Below are 17,271 nucleotides of genomic sequence, written 5' to 3'. Positions count from 1 at the left end.
CTGTAAGTTATATGCACTGCAGGGCACAATTAGGCCCTGCAGTTACAACTGCCAGTGGCATGGTATAACTGCTGGTGCCCAACTTACGCCAGCATTCTATAACTGAATCTTATAGAATTGGTACTAAGCACATGGCATTGGGACACCTAAATCTTGGTACCAATTTATAGAATTGATATTTTAGTTAATCAGGCATTTGGCAGCCAGGAGGTCAATTAGCTGTAACGTAGCACTGGCATGAATCTCTTTTGTTTCCTACCTGTGAAACTGAGCATAATGTATAGTTCAGTCATTATCTTAACATGTGTGATCATCTGTTTCTGACGCCTTACGTCCTGCACCGTGCATGTAGCCCCGTGCAGGACATAAGGCGTCAGAAACAGATGATCACACAACGAAGGCACCGGAGTTGACCGGAGCTGAAGAAGACTCTTCGGCTGGCAGGGATTGGGGACCCCCACCAGCAAACAAAGTACCTGATGCGGCGGCGGGGCAGGGGGCTGGCGGGCAGCGGCGGCGGTGGGGTTGCGGTTGCGGGGGGGGGGTCGGCGGTGGAGGGAGGTGGCTAAACAGGGCCCCCCTCCCACCGAGGTCTGGTTACGCCCCTGGTTACAGGTATAGTCTAGCTGAATACTGGACAGCCCTTGTTTAAAATTCTGCTCTTAACTCTTATAGCATTGCAATATGCAACATACCAATTGCTGTCAGAGTAGCACAAAAAAAAAATAAAAAAGACAGAACTCATTAGAGTATGAATTAAATAAATGGAGCACAATGTACCTGTGCTGTGAATGTTATGAAGATCATAACATACAACACTGAGACTGCTTGTAGGAGACATTTTACTAAAGGGTTGCCCATTGCCCCATGGCAACCCGGAACTACCGCTGGCTCAACGCGCTTGCTGGCTGTAGTTCCACTTCAAGCATGTGCCATTTCCAGCGCTACAGAAAATAATTCTGGTAATTTCTACCGTGGAGCTAACCCAGCGTTAATCTGGCAGTGCTGCATGCTGAAGTGCTTCCCCCTCCCCGCATGGCCACGTGGTAAGAATAATCTTACCACATGGCTATGTCTTTTTTAGGGGCTTTTTCCCCCTCTGCGGTAAAAAGGGCCCTGGCGAGCGGCAAAAATGACCCCACTGCTACCGCAGGGCCCTTTTTACTGCAGTTTGATAAAAGAACCCCCTAGTTTTTATGATAATCATATGCAACTAATCCCAACTTAACACATTTACAGAACACTTTGGTAAACTGGTAAGGGGTTTCTAATTTACTAAAATTTTTCTATCCATCCTAACAGTAGCTTAATAGAATACATCTGATGGTATGAAATGAAGATACTTTTGACAGAACAAATGTCTTTGATCTTGCTGTGTCCAGTTAAAACTACTTAATTTTTCTCTCTTTTCCTCCTTTAGCACTGCCTTATTTTTACTTATATCTTTGTTGAACTATTATCATAACAAAACTAGCACATTTTAAGTTTGAAAACATAACAACACACATAGGCCCAACTGTTTGGGGAGGCTAAAGGGGGTGGGGTTAGGGGTGGGACCAGGGGCGGAGCCTACATCCATAACTGTCTGACAACACACAGAAAAAAAATAAGTAAAAATAAAATAATCACAATTAATACCTTTTATTAAATTTAGATATTAGATATGTATCATATGTCAAAGAATAAAGTGGTTGTTCAAAGCATATAGTAACCACAATCGCTCAACGCACAACTTTGTGCAAAAACTCACTCAGAACCTTACTGTACCATAAATATTACACTGGGCAGACCCTAATACACCAATATACCACCCAAACGGAAAATGGAGACCGTCAACAATATGAAACAAGGGATCATAATATCACAATTCTCATGTAGAGCCACAAAACACCCTTTTAGGGTGGATAGTGTTCACAATGAGCTCCTTTTATTAACGACCATATGTAGATCCTTCAAGAGGTTGTGTGTCATGATTTAGGCTCTACACCCTTTCTGATGTTTTGGTGCCACCTCAGTAAGGTCAACACACAATCTCTCCACTGCAAAACACTATACACAAACTTGTGCAAAAACACACTCATAACCTTACCAAACCTTAACAGCACTAATTCCAAGGACAGGACAAGCTACAACCTTATGCGTGGAAAGGCAGCACTATAATTACACCGGGCTCTAAAACACCAGTACACAACCAAGTGAAACAAAAAAACAAAACAAAAAGGGCTGCAAATACTACACACTAGCAGAATACTGCATCTTGATCACACATGAAAAACACATGACACAACAGATATGAAGGCAAAATACTGAACTGGAAAGTTACCTCAAGAAGTCAGACTCAGCATGCAGCAATACTAGAAAAATTGAAACTTACAAGCAAAATATCACAGATGCACATTTCCAAAAGCTGACATATTCCAATTAATAAATTCTGAATAAAAAAATGTTTTCTACCTTTGCAGTCTGAGCATTTAGTTTTTCTATTAGCTTTGGTCCCAGTGTCTTCTGCTTTATGCAGTGTCTTCTTTCCATTTGATATTTTTTCTCTCACCATGTTCACCATCCTTCTGTGTCCTTATGCGTCCTATCATCTGTAACCCTGTCCCTATCCTTTCTCCAGTATCAACATCTGCCCTCAGTGTTCCAATCCAGCCCTTAAATTCAGCAATTTTCCCTCCATCCATATCCAGCATTTCTCCTCACTCCCCTCCCCTCCATCCATGTGCATCTACGTCCTCTGTCTTTACTTCCTCTGTCTTTACTTCACTCCATCCATGTCCAGCATTTCTACTCTCTCCCTTCCACTCCATCCGTGTGCATCTCCTTCCTTTGTCTTTCCTTCCCTCCATCCTTGTCCAACATTTCTCCTCTCTTCCCTGCCCTCCACTCCATCCATGTCCAGCATTTCTCCTCCCTTTCCTCCCCTCCATCCATGTGCATCTCCTTCCTGACTTCCCTCCCCTCCATCTATCCATGTCCAACAACTCTCCATTCTCCCCTGCCCTCTTCTCCATCCACCCATATCCTGCAAATTTCCTCTCTCCCCTGTCCCCATTCGTCCATCCATGTCCAGCAATTCTCCTCTCCTCTGCCCTCCCCTCCCCTCCATCCATCCATGTCTAGCAACTCTCCATTCTCCCCTGCCCTCTCCTGCATCCATCCATATCCAGCAAATTTCCTCTCTCTCCCCTGCCCCCTCCCTCCATCCATGTTCAGCAATTCACCTCTCTCCCCTGTCCTCCCCTCCATCCATGTCCAGGAACTCTAAATTCTCCCCTGCCCTCTCCTCCATCCATCCATATCCAGCAAATTTCCTCTCTCCCCTACCCCCATTCATCCATCCATGCCCAGCAATTCTCCTCTCTCCCCTGTCCTCCCCTCCATCCATGTCCAGCAACTCTCAGAAGCAGTTGGACACTTGTCTTAAAATCAGTGGATCAGTCTTTCTGCTGTGGCGTGCAGTGCTGCAGGTAGCGGTCTGCAACGTAGACATCACAGCAAACCTGCCTCGGGTCTTAGCCTTCTCCCTGTTACTCGTCCCGCCTTCACGGAAACAGAAAATTGCATCAGAGGAGGCAGGACGCACTGGCAAGTAGCAAGGTAGTTTGGGCAGTAATGTGAGTCAGGGAAGAGGGAGTGGCTTTTACTGTGCTGGCGGAATACGGATGTGCAGAAACAACGGACGGTCAGGCTGCAGCTGTGCTGCTCTACTTTGTATGGGTTCGCCGAGTTGCTGCTCTTTCCTTGTGGTGTGCTGATGCTGTGGTGCATCGTGCTCCGGATACCTTGGGAAGGCAGCGGAGGCTTATCGGGTTGGCTTGCGGCTGGGGAGGCTTAGCCTCCCCAAGCCTCTTATACCGGGCGCCTAGGACAACACATTTACAAATAATAAAATGATGGTGCTAGATCCACTTTTTCTGGTTGACTGAAAATGGTAACAACACAGCTGGTGATGCAAAACTCCATTCTTGTGACTTACCTTCCAATAAGCAGGAATTCCCCAGCCACTCCGAGACGCCTCATTGCCATGAGGATCCCTCGTACCGTCATCCCTTCACAGAAACAAATAACTACCCGAGCCTTCGGCAATCTCTCCCGAAGCTTCCTAAGCAGCCTATCAAAGCTCTTCTCTCCCGCATTGCTGTAGATTTTATCAGTGTGGGCAATGCACAGGCCTGCTTGGGCAGCCAGTTCCTTGAAGGCTTCCATTCCACCTTCTCCATAATTTCCTAGTCCCAGAAAAAGAAAAAATATATATATAAGCAAAGAGGTACGTGATGTGTCCTTTTTTTCTAACAAAGTAGACATAGAGAAACAGAGACAATTACGGCAGATAAAAGCGGTATGTCCCAACCAGTCCACCCATCCATATCATCCACTATCTCTTTCTCCCCTAAGAGGCCACACATGCCTGTCTTACACTTTCTTGAATTCAGATATAGACCTCGTCTCCACCCTCTCCACCGGGAGGTTGGTCCGCACATCCACTACCCTTTCCATAAAGAAGTATTCTCTTTATATTTCTTCTAACTATATCCCCTTTTAACTTCATCTTATGCCCTTTTGTTCCGTGGCTTCCTTTCAGTTGAAAGAGAAACGCCTCCTGTGCATTTATGCTGTGGTGATATTTAAATGCCTCAATCGTATTCTTCATTAAGGGAGTAATACATTTGATATGCCACCTTTCTGTGGAACCACTAAGGACTATTGAAAACATTTCTCATTAAGACATATGTTGGTTGAATTTTTTAACTTATTGTACTCAAAACTATAAATTCTCGAATTGTCTCAGTCTTTAGTTTTTTATGATCAGTGCTGAACTGTGAAGGCGTTTGCAAAATGCAAGATTAATGTGTAATGCAATATAATGTAAAGGTACTTCCTATGTCCCTAGTGGGCTCACAATCTCAGTTTCTGCACCTAGTGCAATGGAGGGTTAAGTGATTTGCCCAGGGTCGCAAGGAATTGCAGTTGGAATCAGACCCAGTTCCCCTGGTTCTCAGCCCACTGCACTAACCATTAGGCTACTCCTCCACTCTAATTCCAGAAAAGCAGCATTGTACTGTCAGGTCAGATATTAATTTTAGTAACGTGCACTAAGTATACTTTGTAGCATTATATAAATGTTTACTAGTAGTAATAGTAATAATGAGGGTGATTCTCATTTAATTCATGGATTAAAGACACTGCAGTATATCTGTGTGAAACCCTGCATTGTGTATATAATAATTCATTCCCAGTCAGAGTAATTCTTAAACTCAATTATGCTAGAATTGAGAGGCTAGAGGCTGCTTTCATGATGGTAATTAACAGTAGATGCCCAGGGTGATACAGGGAACTGAGCAAGGTAAACAGCAAGGACAGTAACTCCTTTGGAAACCTGTTAATTTTTGTTGCACATTAAGTAGACAAAAAACAAGAGAGCAACTCTAGTTTATTGCAGGGAGTTGCAAAGTAATACAACTGATCTCCACAAATTCTAAATCCAGTAATGGCTGAACAGTTTTTGGATAGGGAGTTTACTCAAGTAAAACACTATATATTTGAAAATTGTCCTCTGCATTCATAATTACCATTTATCATTTTGTCCGCAGCCTCTAGGGATGGGCTATTTGCAATGACATATGAAATGTCAGCGATAAATCCCATGTCATAGCGTGCACCCCAAGCGCGCCATCACATCCGGTGCTACAAAAATATATTTATCTTTGTAGCGCCGGGGTGTACCCGGCAGTAATCAGGCAGTGCCATGCGTTGCCCTGTTACTGCTGGGTTAATGCGGGAGCCCTTTCCGCCAACTCAATGGATGGTGGTAAGGGCTTCCCCCCCCCCCCCCCCCGAAATGGGTGCATTGTACCATCGTCGCACGGCCATTTTCTGCAGGAAAGAATGCCTTCCTTTTTACCTGCTGCGGTAAAAGGAGGCCTCAGAGCGTGCTGTTTGGAAAAAGAATGTATTATTTTGCAAAGAGTGCACCCTCTTTCCCAATAGTGCATGAATGCGCAAACCAATTTGTACAAGTGTGAGCTGCTGCACAAGCACGAATTAGTACATATATGCAAATTGGTCTGCACAGACGTGCACTGTTGGATTAGGGTGTGTATTCTTTGTGTAATAATGTAACCTTCTCCCAGCAGTGCACACCATTTGCAAAACAATATGTATCAATATCGGCAAAAGATTTTGTTCCTGTAATGACAACAGGGCCCCCTAAAATGAATTAGTAGCAACATTCCATGCTACCAATCCCAGGGCAAGCAGTGGCTTCCCCATGTCTATCTCAACAGCAGACTATGGACTTTGATCTTCACTTCCCTTGTGCAGAATAGATACAAATCCACTTTGCACAATTTTAATGAAATCTTAAACTTTGACTGTATATTTCATAACCACAGCAATTTAGCTTAAAAAATGGCTTCAGCTGAACAAAGTTCTCCATTTCACTAAGGCTTCTTCAGGAGCTGATGAATTAAAAGCCTCTTTTATCCAACCAAGCTAGCAATTCCTGGCACAGCAATGCCGACAAAGCTCATTCATTTTGAATGGGCTTCATTGGTACTACCATGCGGGAATCACTAGTGTGGTTTGGTTAAAAAAGGCCCCAAAGCTGTCACAGTCAATCTTCCCTAACCAGACACTCACTTCTATTGCAAAGTGGATTTGTATTTAATCTGCATAGGGGAAGTAATAACCATTGAAGTGATAACCATTAAAAAAAGATTTCTCTCTCTCTCTCTCTCTCTCTCTCTCTCTCTCTCTCTCTCTCTATATATATATATATATATATATATATATATATATATATATATATATATAACAGAATGTAAAAAAGAGATTGATAAAAAGTTTTGGGGATCAGAGAAGGGAGGTTTTTCTAACTCACGATGGTATCCCTGAGCTTAAAACAATTTTTCAATGTGAAGCTGAGAAATTGATGTCTTTTCCTCCCAGTTTAATATATTTAATTTAATTCACCCCTCTTCATGCAACAGTAATTGATTGAAAGAATACAATACAAGCAGGACTTGCATTTATTACAGTGTGATTAAATCAATGAGCTAGTCCGACAGCCAATTGATAAGTGAGTGTTAGAACATTAGTGCATGGCCATTAATACAAAAAAATAGAAAATCAGCCATTTTGGAAGAGATTCTATATATGGCACTTAAAAAATTGGCACTGAAATCAGTGTCGATTAAGCGTATTCTATAATAGGTGCCGGTTATACAATATGCTTAGTTGATATTTCAGTGCTGATATCTGTGCGCATCCATTTATGCCAACAAAAACCTGGTGTAAATCTCAGCACATAGATTTAGGCACACTGGGCAATATTCTATAACTAGGAACCTAAATTTTGGAATGCCCATAAAATGCCCATTTCCCCACCCATAACAACGGCCCTTTTTGGCTGCGCACATTAGACGTTCGGCAGACATCATTACAGAATACGCTTAGCGAGTTATGCGTCTAAATTCTAATCAGTGCCAATTAGTGCTCATTATTACTTGTTATCAGCGCTCATTAGCTTGCTAAGCCAATTAAGTTATGAGCAATGTTATAGAATCTGCACCGATTTTGGCGCCTAAATCTAAGCGCACTATATACAATCCGGGGTTTATGGCTGCGGTAGAAATGGCCTTGGTGCATGGGAAAGATCTGAATAAGAACGACCTAAGGCCCCTTTTTGCTTCAGCTTAGTAAAAGGCTCCTAAAGTTTAGCTGAAAATTTAGGAGCTCAGCTTTTTTTGAATATCAGTCCATAATAACCAACAGGTATAGCACTAATCATTTCTATAGCGCTGTTAGACGTATGCGGCACTGTACACTGAACATATAAGAGACAGTCCCTGCTTGACAGAGCTTACAATCTAATCCAGACAGACAAACTGGACAAATAAGAGATATGGGAATCACTTAAGGTGGGCACTGAAATCCATTTAAAGTTATATGTGAATGTTCAGAAGCAGTACTCGTATGTGTTAGCTGGCTGAAAACATGTATATCATATTCAGTAATATGGTAAAGTCACACCATAGAATAGTAACCTTTTTATGTAGAAACTATGCCCATCCAGGAGGAAAACTGTAGAACAAAATGTGGTGCTATTTAAGGGGTCCTTTTACTAAGCTGTGGGGAAAAGGGCCCTGCAGTAGCGGCAGGAGCCGTTTTTCCCACGCACCAGTGCCCTTCTTACCACAGCCGGTAAAGAGCCCCTAAAAAATGGCGATTATTAGCCAGAATTGCCACCAGCAGCTACGCTGGGCAAGCAGTATTTCTGGGATAGCGTGCGGTAAGCCCGCATTGGACTTACCAACGCTTTGTAAAAGGGCCCCTAAGAGTCTTAAAAGATGTCAAGATTATGACTGAAAAGTTTATCAGTCATGTTATTGACATTTGTTTCATGGAACTTACTTTATTTGCATTCCAATTGCAATCGCATGAACTAACAGGCTTTTGTGCAATCTTTGTCATTTTGTGGCATGTGAAAACCCCACTGCCACATGCGTATATTCAATGAAAGTACACTTTCTTGGTTTTGTAAAATGTAGAACAATTAACATAATGGTGTGTTCCATTTCTCTACAGGAAAATGAAGACCTCAGTATGCACAAATTGTCTGATTTCAGTCCTCCGCTGCAAATAAAGAACTCTCTGTACCCAGCTTTCTGGCTTCTATGCATCGAAATTCAAAGGTGCCTTAAAGAATTGTAAGTTGAGCTGCATCTCTGCAGGGTACAGTAGAATAAATCAGACAGCCCAGAAATCTGATTAGCAAGATGAGAAATGTTTCTATTTCAAATACTGAGGCATTTTGCAGAGCTGCGGATTTTGCAGGCAATTCTATTAAGTGGGCACCTCCTTTTAGGCATCACAATCTCCTTATTGTATAATCAATCAATATACGATTGGCAAACTATAAAAATGGATTCACAAGAGGGGCGTGACAAGATGGCGGCCTGAGCACGTTAGCTATGCTGTCTTGGTTGTTCTCTGGCGTTTCTACTTACAATTTCTTCTGCCTGATGCCTCATACCAAAAGGAAGGGGATGGTTAAAGGCCAACTGCCACTGGCCAGAACTTCATCTCCGGTCCAGCAGACACTAGAACGATATGTGACGAGCCGCCCACTAACTACCGGAACGGTGAGCCCCGTTTTGAGCACCGACGGAGGAGCTTCGTCCCTCCTGGGGCCAGAAACAACTTTATCCTCTCCGGAGCTTAATCCTCCACCATGTCCTGCGATTTTTAGGTGTGAAGCAGGAGGCCTAGCTGAATCGGAATCCGGTAACAGCAGGTCCCAGGTCGGCAGTGCAACACCCAAACTCACAGAGGAAGTAAACTTGGAGCCTGGTCTCCCGTGGTGGCTACACTGGAGTCTATTTGGAAAGCAATTCAAGATTTAACTGCAACTGTTACAAAATCTGCCCAAGATACATCTCTTCTTGTGAGTAAAGTAGATAATTTAACTGAATCGTTGGAAAAAGTTAAACTTGACTCAGTGTCGGCTACAGAGGGTCTGTTCAGTCCGACATGAGTCATGTTTCGCCGACAAGCAGCTGTGGCAAGGAACAGCCCCACTAAGTGAAAAAAATCCAATTAGGATTGTTCCTTGATACAGCTGCTTGTCAGCGAAACATGACTCATGTCGGACTGAAGACACCTTCCGTAGCCGACACAACAAAGTTAAGTCGCACTATATAAAGTCAAAGTAATATTACCTTTTCGAGTTTTGAAGATTGAAAGAAGGAAGATTGTTGTCTAGTATGAACATTATTTTGAACATGAAGTTGTGCTAAAATGTAATTAATAAGGGCCAGTGATGACATTGAGTGATTTTATACGGTAAGAGTTACAAACCGACTGATCCCTGCACCGAAATCTGCAAAAGTTTCTTCATTAATATTGCATATGCAAGCTTGTTTTTTTAAAAATTGATATCATTCTATAATGGCATCTGGTCACTCACTCTCTGTTATAGAATGCTAACATAATCTAGTATCACTGTGCCTTATATTTACATGTCCACACTTCCACCAGCCATAGACCAGGCAAAACTGACCACATACATGTGGCATGGGTGTGCATAACTTACTCTCTTCTATAAGCTGCATGCTTAAGGTGCACCCCGCTCATGCTCCACCCATGTGTATTCCCCCAGATTCTATATATGGTGCACGTAAATTGAGTAACAAGCTCTCAACTGTCAATAATTAGGTGTTAATTGGCACTTATTAAAATTTGCATGTGCATCTGACTGTGCACTGTTCTATAAGACATGGCACCTAACTCAAAAGGGGGCATGGCCATGGATGAGTGAGGGGAAATCTGAAAAGTTGCACACACAGGGGTCCTTTTACCAAGCTGTGGGAAAAAGGGCCCAGCGCTAGCGGCAGGGGCTGTTTTTTTCCACGCGCGAGGGCCCTTTTTACCGCAGTGTGTAAAAATGTCCCCAGACATACATGGCCATGCGGTAAGAGAACTCGTACCGCATGGCCATGTAGTGGGGAACCCTTACCAACACCCACTGGGGTAGCGATAAGGGTTCCCCTGCTAACCCAGCAGTAACCGGGCAGCGCGTGGCGATGCCTGATTGCCATCAGGTTATCACCATGCAAGCCACTTCTGGGGTTTTTTTACCCCTAGAAATGGTGCGCACTTGGGGTGGGACTACCTTCGGCGGCCATGTTGGGCCGGCAGTAGTCCCAGAAGAGCGAGCCTGAGTTGGGCTTACCACCACTCTGTAAAAGGGCCCCATAGTTATAGAATACTGTCTCAGCATGCTCAACTTGTGCGCCAGCATTTACACCAGCTTTCAGCGGGCATAAGTCTAACACCAAAGTTAGCGTGTGGGAATCAGGGCTGAGTGTGATTCTATAAAGGGTGTGGCCCCTTTTAGGATAGCATTTAGCACTTTTTTGGTGCATATTTTTGTACATTCTAGAGAAGAAGACATAGAAGGGCATGATCGAACGGGGCGCCCAAGTTTTCATGAGGGCGTCCTCGCAGGACAGACCCGCAAAGCGGCGGGGAAACCCATATTATTGAAACAAGATGGGCATCCATCTTTCGTTTCAATAATACGGTCGGAGATGCCCAAATCTCAACATTTAGGTCAACCTTAGAGATGGTCGACCTAAATGTTGAAATGGTCGACCTTAGAGATGGTCGTCCCCGGTTTTCGGCCATAATGGAAACCGATGACGCCCATCTCAAAAACGACCAAATCCAAGCCCTTTGGTCGTGGGAGGAGCCAGCATTTGTAGTGCACTGGTCCTCCTCACATGCCAGGACACCAACGGGGCACCCTAGGTGGCACTGCAGTGGACTTCACAAATTGCTCCCAGGTGCATAGCTCCCTTACCTTGGGTGCTGAGCCCTCCAAACCCCCAAATCCCACTACCCACAACTGTACATCACTATCATAGCCCTTAGGGATAAAGGGGGGGCACCTACATGTGGGTACAGTGGGTTTTGGAGGGCTTTCATTTACCACCACAAGTGTAACAGGTGGGGGGGTGGGCCTGGGTCTGCCTGCCTGAAGTGCACTGCACCCACTAAAAACTGCTCCAGTGAACTGCATACTGCTGTGATGGAGCTGGGTATGACATTTAAGGCTGGCATAGAGGCTGGAAAAAATGTTTTTTTAATTTTTTTTTAGGGTGGGAGGGGGTTGGTGACCACTGGGGGATTAAGGGGAAGTCATCCTCAATTCCCTCCGGTGGTCTTCTGGTCAGTTCGGGCACCTTTTTGAGGCTTGGCCGTGAAAAAAAAGGGACCAAGTAAAGTCGACCAAATGCTCGTGAGGGACACCCTTCTTTTTTCCATTATCAGCCGAGGACACCCATCTCTTAACCACGCCCCCGTCTCGCCTTTGGTACACTGCCAACACGCCCCCATGAACTTTGGTCGTCTTCGCGATGGAAAGCAGTTGAGGATGCAAAAAATCGGCTTTCGATTATGCCAATTTGGGCGACTTCAGGAGAAGGACGCCCATCTCCTGATTTGTGTCGGAAGATGAGCGTCCTTCCCTTTCGAAAATAAGCTAGTCAGTCTCTTTATCAAAAATTCCCCTCAGAAAGTAATGTAGTAGTATCATGACACAATTCCAGATCTAGTTCTTTAATTCTTATAAAACTTACAAAATATTGAAAATGGATTCCCACAGGCACTGCTTCCAGAATTGTGGACCCTGTTCATGACAGTGTTTTAACTCTATAGGGACCAATGATAACGAGGAGAAGTAGCCTAATGGTTAGTGCAGATGCCCGAGAAGAAGAGGATTCAGGTTTGATTCCCCCTGTTGCTCCTTGTGACTCTGGCCAAGTCACTTAACCTTCTATTGCCCCAGGTACAAAATAAGTGTTTATAGACAATATATAAACCACTTTGATTGTAATTACAGAAAGGGTGTATATCAAATCCCACCCTCTGCCACAAGAGAAGAGGTCATTATGTGTGAATAAGCTTTCTCAAAATTACATTTACAACTTTGAGATAGGAAATTCAAAATGAAAGATTGGTTAATTTGGGGTAATCCTCAATAGTATGGGGACAAATCTCTTTATTATTGGTCTCTCTGTTTCAATGGGAAACGAGCTTTGAAAATCAGGCCCAGAGAGAATGTTGTGGTGGCAAATGCCAGTGGATTTTGCTGTAAATGTATCTCTTTGAGACCTTGGATCCCACTGATCAGACATTCTTGTATGCTGAGTACAGTCCATAAAACCTTTGTGCATGGTTTGCAAGAGAAATAATAAATGGAACTTGACTTGAATATTAAAGCAGGCAAATCAGCATCTTCTCCCTTTCATTATTCTGAGGACAGCAGCTGAATGCCCTTTACCACCTCCAAAGGTGACACATTGCCCTTTTAGCAAGTATTTTGAAGGAAGAAATCTTGGCAGAACTATCTCTGCAAATAAATGATTAAACTTAAAGTGTTTCCTTTCTTCCTTTGATATGAATTCTACTAGTCAAGATGCAGAATTCAAAATTCTTTTAAATTGTGCTTCAGCATAAGACAGACCCATGCAGCATGCTTGAAGTATGTAGAGAACAGTAGCTAATAGCAATCATACGAGTCAATATTCAACAATGGCTGTGGCATTTACATCTGTTCAGTATAGTCAGATAGTAAGTGGGGCTGGATATATGTATTCAGCCATGATCACCACTAGCTGTAAGGGTAGCAGCAGTGGTGTGTGATGCGGGCTTTTAGGGGATTCAGTGAATCCCAACCCTACCGCCGGGTGGCACCTTTTTTAGTTAACCTCGAGCATGAGCAGTGCAGCAGACTGGAGAAGCCACAGGCACGCAGGGGCAGAAGCTACAAGGCACTTGTAGTCTATGGGGAGCTACTTTTGCATCTTTTCTCTTTCTTTGTGCTGTGCTTGCCCCCCACTACCACAGTATCTTAGTGCTGCCTTTGATTAAGCTATGAAGCAAACACCCTGACTGCACCTCCCTTGCCTGAACCATTAGTCAGGACCGACCAAACAGTAGTACTGTGCTGTCATCTACCATGGTTACTCTGTTCTCCCTATTCCAACCCCCTCCCCTTTTCATACTAGATCCAATTTACATGTAAGGACCCCTGATGCAGACACATACTGAAACACAGCTGTGTCATGTCTGTGAATGAATAAAATATAATTGTATGACTCCTGTAATGCATTTGTCTCATTTGGAGGTCTCTACTCCAGCTTTGTCTTCCATGCCCCAATTTAGAAGCCAGAAGGGAGAAGCACAGGGTTGACTCATGCATTGTTGCACCTCCCTTCCTTGAACTGCTAGAGAATGAAGGAGTGGCCTAGTGGTTAGAGCACTGGTCTTGAAATCCAGAGGTGGCTGGTTCAAATCCCACTGCTGCTCCTTGTGATCTTGGGCAAGTCACTTAACCCTCTATTGCCTCAGGTACAGACTTAGATTGTGAGCCCTCCTGGGACAGAGAAATGTCCAGTGTACCTGAATGTAACTCACCTTGAGCTACTACTGAAAAAGATGTGAGCAAAATCCAAATAAATAGTCAGAACTGCCCAAATTTCAGTGCTGTGATCCATTCCAACTGCTCCCCTACCCTTACCCGGTCCCTACAGTCAGTGTCATGGCCTGATAGAAACATCTGTCCTTGCAATAGGCTAGGAGCCCTGGATCCACTGTGACTCTTCCTCACCCGGACTTTCATTGCTGCTGCCTTCCAGAATCGGGCCATAAATTCAAGGTTCTCCCACTGTGAATGAGGTAAGAGAGGAAATTGTGCTCAGCAGAATGAAAAATAGGTAGAAAGTAGCTCCAATTCACAGATCTGGTGGATCTTCTACATCTCACCCAGGTTTGGTGATTTCTATGTGTAAGAGAGACAGTGGTGCTGAAAGATGAAAAAAAAAACATTGAAAGCTGCCACTGCAGAAGAAGCTGCTAGTGGCACTAGAGTATGGCTGCCCAGAGGTCACAGGAGCCGACAGCCTCCAAGGGGTGGCTCTGAGTTAAACCTGTGAATATGGTTGTCCAAACAAACTCCGGTGATCTTATTTATGGTGGGAAATCAGCAGATCCTGAGGATCCAGAAGACCTAGAGGATCTGGTTTTTATCTATTTCTGTGGGATAGGAAATAAATAGAAATAAATCAAAACACAGAAACGAAAGTAAGATGATACCTTTTTTATTTTTCCTGTGGGATAGGAAAAATGAAGAAAGAATGTGGGCAAAGTCAGGGAAGTGTGGGGAACCAGAAAGGATGACAAAAGGAATTGTTGCAAAGAGCAGGGAGTGTGGAGAAGAGATCAGGATAGAAAGAGAGACAGTAGGGCAAAAATAGGGGTAGACAAAGGAGTGGGAGGATAAGAAAGAGTGGACTGTGAATTGAAGCGATGGGAGACAAGAAAGGAGAGAGCAAAAGAGAGAGAGAGAAACTGTTCGAAACAGTGTGCATGGAAAAAAAAGGATTGGGAAAGGCTATTTGTGGTGTTTCTGTGGGGGTGGGGAGTAATATTTTGTGACCACCAAGTCTTTCTTGTCACTTCTATGGGGTTGGGAATGATACGTTGGGGCTACTGAGCCCCTTTTTCTGTTTGGATGGAGGTAGGAGATATGAGGTTGCCAATCCTTTCTTGCTGCTTCTCTGGGGATAGGAGGTGAAAGGTGGGACTGCCTGTGTGGCACAGACTGCATCATTTCAATAAATGTTGCAAGTAACTCTCAGCAAGAGGCCAAGACGTGGCATTGTTTGGCCCAAAACAGTCAGTACACTAACTTCCTGTGTCACCTTAGCTATGTTTGGTGCGTTTTTAGAATATAAGGTAATATGATCAATTGTCAACATGAAAAAGAGGCACTTTTAAAGGCACTTCTGCTGCTAAAACTAGTTTTTATTACTCACAGTAAGGTGCTTTTTCATATGTGCCCACCCTCTATGCCGGAAAAATTTCATACAAGCATTGTTCCACATTGCACATGCTTTAACCTGCATATAATAGTTCTCAGGACTTAGGTTTTGGAGGCAACAATGTCATTTTGTGGTTCATTTTGGGCATTTTTCCCCTCACTGACATTAATTTTCTGTGTATTGTACAGTTTTGTGTTAATAAAATTCTTCAACTCACATTAGAACATGTTTGCACTTAGAAATCTAATATGCATGTTAATTTGTAGATTAACATGCTTTAAATCTATTTAGTGCCCTTTTTGTTTAAGGCCCCTTAATAAACAAAATGTGAACTAATGAATGCACATCCCTAATACTCATGGAGTTTGCACCAATTTAGGAAGTCTGGTTATTGCTTCCTAACTACTGCACAGTAATAACAGTTCTAAACATAGTTCTATCAAGTTTCAAGATTAGCATCAATTTACAAGTGGAGCTATTTCTAGCAAAATCTCACCACTGCTAAGGTTTTTTCTGTCATTGGTTGCTACCTTGTGACATTGGGGCTTAAAAAATGTCAACAAAACCCCTTCGCGAAAAACTACACTGGCTCCCAATCAAAGAACGCATTGCTTTCAAAATCTGCACTCTGGTTCACAAAATTATCTACGGTGAAGCTCAGGGATGCATGACAGACTTGATTGACCTACCAACTAGAAACACATCCAAATCAACACGAACGTACCTAAATCTGCACTACCCAAGCTGCAAAGGACTCAAATACAAATCAACTTATGCGTCCAGTTTTTCCTACATAAGCACACAACTGTGGAACGCATTACCAAAAGCCTTGAAAACTACGTACGACCACCTGAACTTCAGGAAAAAACTAAAAACTAACCTGTTTAAAAAGGCATACCCTACCGATCCAACATAAATGCCTGATCTCTGCAACACAACAAAACTAAAGAACGTAATGACATAACACAATTCTTTCATTGTACGATTCCCTAGTGTGGCTGTGCCACATGAACTTTATCTTACCACAACATCACTTTGTATCTGTTTACACCGGAGTCTGTAACGCTTCTTTGGTACTATGTAAGCCACATTGAGCCTACAAATAGGTGGGAAAATGTGGGATATAAATGTAACAAATAAATAAACAAATGAACATATTGGGCTACAAGTCTTAAAGCGTATGTATTTCGTAATATATGATCAGAAGTTATATTCTATAAAAGAATAAGTGGCAAGTCTATAAATTGGCACCTCAGTTTGGGTATCGTGAAGCTATGTTCTTAAAGCCAATTCTATAACAGCACCTAAGCAGCAGGATTCTGTTATAGAGTACTAGTGTAAGTTGATATTGGTGTACCTATTTCTAGGTGTGCCCTCTTATGCCATGTAAATTGGAGCACCTGAGTGTGACAAGTGACACTAGTATTTTATAAACTATGGGGGGAATTCTATATATGATGCAAAAAAAAAATCGGCACCAAAAAAGTGCAATTCTATAAACTGCGCTTAAAGTTAGGCGCCATTTATAGACTATAAAAAAAACACAAAAAGTGGAAAGAACACAGAGATCCCACGGGGTGGATAGAATAAAAAAAAAGGCAGGCTCTTCAAAAACAGACTCAGGACACCGAAGTAAGATTATAGGTGTTTATTCAAGCTGACTCGACACAATACCATACTTCAGGGACATGCGCACCTGCCTCAGGAGTCTTGATACGTATACTTGATAATCACATTACTCCTTGGTGATATGTCTTGTGAAGTAAACATAAGCTGGTCTTTAAAAAGACCATTAATAGCAGTTATGCCTAGGGCTGCCTGTAAATTTAGGCACTGCCATTTGCACCAATGAAAACATGGCGCAAATGCCTGCACCTAAATT

The 17,271-nt window shown here is 43.1% G+C and overlaps 1 protein-coding gene across 1 annotated transcript in view; it reads right to left on the bottom strand.

The window, feature by feature from the left end:
- Positions 1–17,271, bottom strand: part of GRM1 (glutamate metabotropic receptor 1) — a 676,880-nt gene that overhangs the window by 451,540 nt on the left and 208,069 nt on the right. Inside the window, exon 2 of the mRNA XM_030198032.1 lies at positions 3,980–4,229. Coding sequence (XP_030053892.1) covers positions 3,980–4,229 — 250 coding nt within the window. The remainder of the gene's footprint in view (positions 1–3,979; positions 4,230–17,271) is intronic.

This window comes from Microcaecilia unicolor, chromosome 3 (assembly GCF_901765095.1).
Source record: "Microcaecilia unicolor chromosome 3, aMicUni1.1, whole genome shotgun sequence".
Classification (NCBI taxonomy): domain Eukaryota; kingdom Metazoa; phylum Chordata; class Amphibia; order Gymnophiona; family Siphonopidae; genus Microcaecilia; species Microcaecilia unicolor.
Note: the sequence above shows the minus strand (reverse complement) of the source record. Positions and strands in the feature narration are given on the sequence as shown.